The sequence below is a fragment of the Vombatus ursinus genome, unplaced genomic scaffold (genome assembly GCF_900497805.2).
Source record: "Vombatus ursinus unplaced genomic scaffold, bare-nosed wombat genome assembly UNPS02015414.1, whole genome shotgun sequence".
Classification (NCBI taxonomy): Eukaryota; Metazoa; Chordata; class Mammalia; order Diprotodontia; family Vombatidae; genus Vombatus; species Vombatus ursinus.
Window position 1 is genome coordinate 1,237,765 of NW_020955192.1, and position 3,370 is coordinate 1,241,134.

A 3,370-nucleotide genomic window follows, 5' to 3' on the forward strand; every position below is an offset into this window, starting at 1 on the left:
ACAGGTGCTGAATGCTTTGGACCTGCTTTCAGTGGAGCTGATGTTCAGGATACTGGATAGGATGAGAGCATAAGAGGTGAAAATGGTGAAACTAGGCACTATGATGTTAATGCCCACAACAATGAAAACCACCAGTTCATTGACATAGGTGCTGGTGCAGGAGAGCTGGAGGAGAGGGAGTACATCACACATATAATGATTTATGATGTTGGCATCACAGAAGGATAGTCTCAGCATGCACCCAGTGTGGGCCATTGCACCAGCAAATCCCATTACATATGCCCCACCCAACAGGCATGAACAGACCTGACTGGACATAGTAACATTATATAGCAATGGATTACAGATGGCAACGTAACGATCATAAGCCATTATTGTCAACACATAGCATTCAGAAATAACAAAAAAAGAGTAGAAATAGAGCTGAGCCATACATCCTGAATAAGAGATGGTGTTTTTCTTAGAGACAAAATTCATCAACATTTTAGGAGTAAAGACAGAAGAGTAGCAGAGATCTATGAAAGATAAATTAAAGAGGAAATAGTACATAGGAGTGTGAAGCTGAGAATTCATGCCAATTAAAATGATCAATCCCAGGTTTCCCACTATAGTGATCACATAGGTCCCTATAAACAGGAGGAATAGGGGTAGCTGGAGCTCTGGTTGATCTGTTAAGCCTGCAAGGATGAACTCAGTCACTGAAGAGGCATTTTCCAAAGCCATTCTCCTCTTGAGAGATCTATGAGGAGAAGAGAAAAATCATACTAGAAGCAAAATAAGCTCAATGAACCCTCTTCCTCAGTTATGAAAAAAGGAACAATTCTGGAAGTCTTTGGAAACTATCATCACCATGCATGCAGATACTTTTCTTATCATCCCCAAGATATCCAGGGATTTTGATTGGTCTAAGTAACAGTCTCCATGAACTGAACAATTGCAAAAAACTGTTCCCGAATTCTCCTGCAGAGTAACAATTAAAATTCCTCACATCCCAAAGCAAAAAGAAATTAGGAAAATAACAGTACTTTCCCCCATCCTCCATAAAATCCCTCTGCTGGTCAACTAAGGTAAATACTTTACCTATTGTCCTCATTTAAGAGGTGAAACAATACCTCAAAGATTTTCAACAAATTCCTATGGTCACCATATTATTATTAGCATCAGTTATGTTAATTACTAGTAATATTACTTATGTTATTAATAATAAAAATAATCATTACTAACATTAACACAGCACCAATTATGTGTTAGACACTGCCCTAAATCCTTTACAAATATTGTATCATTTGATCTCCACAACAACACTTGGAAGTAGTTGCTATTATTATGTATAGGTTATAGTTGAGGAAATTGAGGCAAATAGAGATTAAGGGACATTACTCAAGGTCACACAGATAGTAAGTGCCTGAGCTGGATTTGAACTCAGCTCTTTGACTCAAATTCCAGGATTCTACTTACTATGCCACCTAGCTTTCTGTAGACTGGGTCCAGAGTCCCTTTCCCTGAGTATAGGGTCCTAAAGAGGTAGGGGACTAATGGTAAGAAGGACCCCATTTTCTTTGCATGTTCTCTTCTTCACTTTCACCTAGACTACATCAAAAGACCAATATACGAGTCAGTGACAGAGGACAGGGATACGATTTTATGGAATCCTAATATCTCCTCGTTGGTAAGACAGAGAGGAGAAAACAATATTAAATATCAAAATGTGTTACATACTCACCCTTCTCCTGCCAAGACACTTCACTGTTGGTTCTTATTGGTTTTAAGCCCCTGTGTCCTGAAGAAGAAATTTTTCTGATAAGGGTGATCAGAAATTCTCCCTCTGAGACACCGATATTAACTTTCCTACTGAGACAATCAGAGCACACACTTCAGCTTCTGAACTGACCAGGGAGATTTTTTTGAGCTATGAAGATCACAGGTTCTTACTGTGACTTCACCTGAAGAATCTGCTTCAGCTACAGGAGAGGAAATAACAGCTACAGATGTCACCAGAGTCAATAGGTGATGGCAAACTGAAGGTTTTATTCTAGGCATGAGAATCTCATGGACCCAATTGGAAACAGAGAGGATCCAGCAATTTCTCTCCCTGGGAGCAGACTCTTCAGGGAGGAGTTATGAAGTCCATGTTTACACAATATACTGCAGAGCTTATTTTTTCTCTTAAGAGATTCAATCCTCTACTCAGTCCTTAACTTCACACAAGGGATTGTTGATTCCCAGACTCTTCCACTTCCTTCCCCATTTTTTTTCTAACCTTAATTCTAACTGAGAATTTCTCTCTTGAATAATGTCTTAAACAAATACCATCTCTAGGACTTTTTTACGTGATTCAGAGAATAAAGGGAGAGTATAAGGTCAAAAGGTAGGGGACCCAACTGAGTTCTCAAGAGGATACATGGGAGCTTGAAAAATCAATATGCTTCTGTCAACATGAAATCAGGATAGTTAAACTTGTTCTACTCCTGTTCAGAGGAAAATATTCTCTCCACAATGTGTAATACTAAAAACAGGCTTATTAAGGTTTTAAAGAAGTTAGACCCACTACTCTTGTGCAACATTTGGATCCATGAGAGTTTATATTAACTACATGCATGCACATATTGGACCTGTTTCTCTAGGTATATATTACATACTTCCACCTCCACACCCCAACAAATTATAAGTTCCTTGAGGACTATTCTTGTTTTATTTTTTTTTAATAAATAAAGGAAGGAGTTAAAATTTGAGATATCAGTCACTTGTGCTCTTGGTAAGAATAGGATAGCAACAATCCCCATATCATGATTTACCTCTCTTACTATGCACCCCATCATGGTTCCTAAAGAAAACTTTTTTTTAGGCAACTGAGTTTAAGTGGCTTGCCCAGAGTCACACAGCTAGTAAGTGTCAAGTGTTTGGTCTGAGGCCGGATTTTAACTCAGGTCCTCCTGACTTCAGGGCCAGTGCTCTATCCACTGCACTACCTAACTGCCCCAGAAAACTTTTTTTTAAGGTGTTATTTTCTTCAGTATTTTTTGGGGTCTCCTTTAGCAAGTTGTTGACTTGTTTTTCATGATTTTCTTGCATCACTCTCATTTCTCTTCCCAGTTTATCCTCTATTTCTCTTACTTGCTTCTCAAAATCCTTTTCAAGCTCTTCCATGGCCTGGGACCAATTCATATTTTTCTTGGAGGCTTTGGAGATAGGAGCTTTGACTTTGTTGTCTTCTGGTTGTATGTTTCAATATCCTTTGTCACCAAAGAAAGATTCTATGGTCTGATTTTTTTGCGAGGTTTGCTCATGATCCTAGCCAATTACTTGAGTTATAAACTCTTTGGTAAAGTAGGGCTCTGCTTCCAGTGTGGAGAATGTACTGTCCCAAGCT

At 38.7% G+C, this 3,370-nt stretch overlaps 1 protein-coding gene across 1 annotated transcript in view; it reads right to left on the reverse strand.

Annotated features, from left to right (window-relative positions):
* LOC114032329 (olfactory receptor 8B3-like) overlaps nucleotides 1–726 on the reverse strand; it is a 3,871-nt gene extending 3,145 nt beyond the window's left edge. Inside the window, exon 1 of the mRNA XM_027847576.1 lies at nucleotides 1–726. This exon is cut by the window's left edge and continues 146 nt beyond it. Within this exon, the coding sequence (XP_027703377.1) occupies nucleotides 1–723 (723 nt within the window). The 5' untranslated portion in view covers nucleotides 724–726.
* Nucleotides 727–3,370: the final 2,644 nt, after the last annotated feature.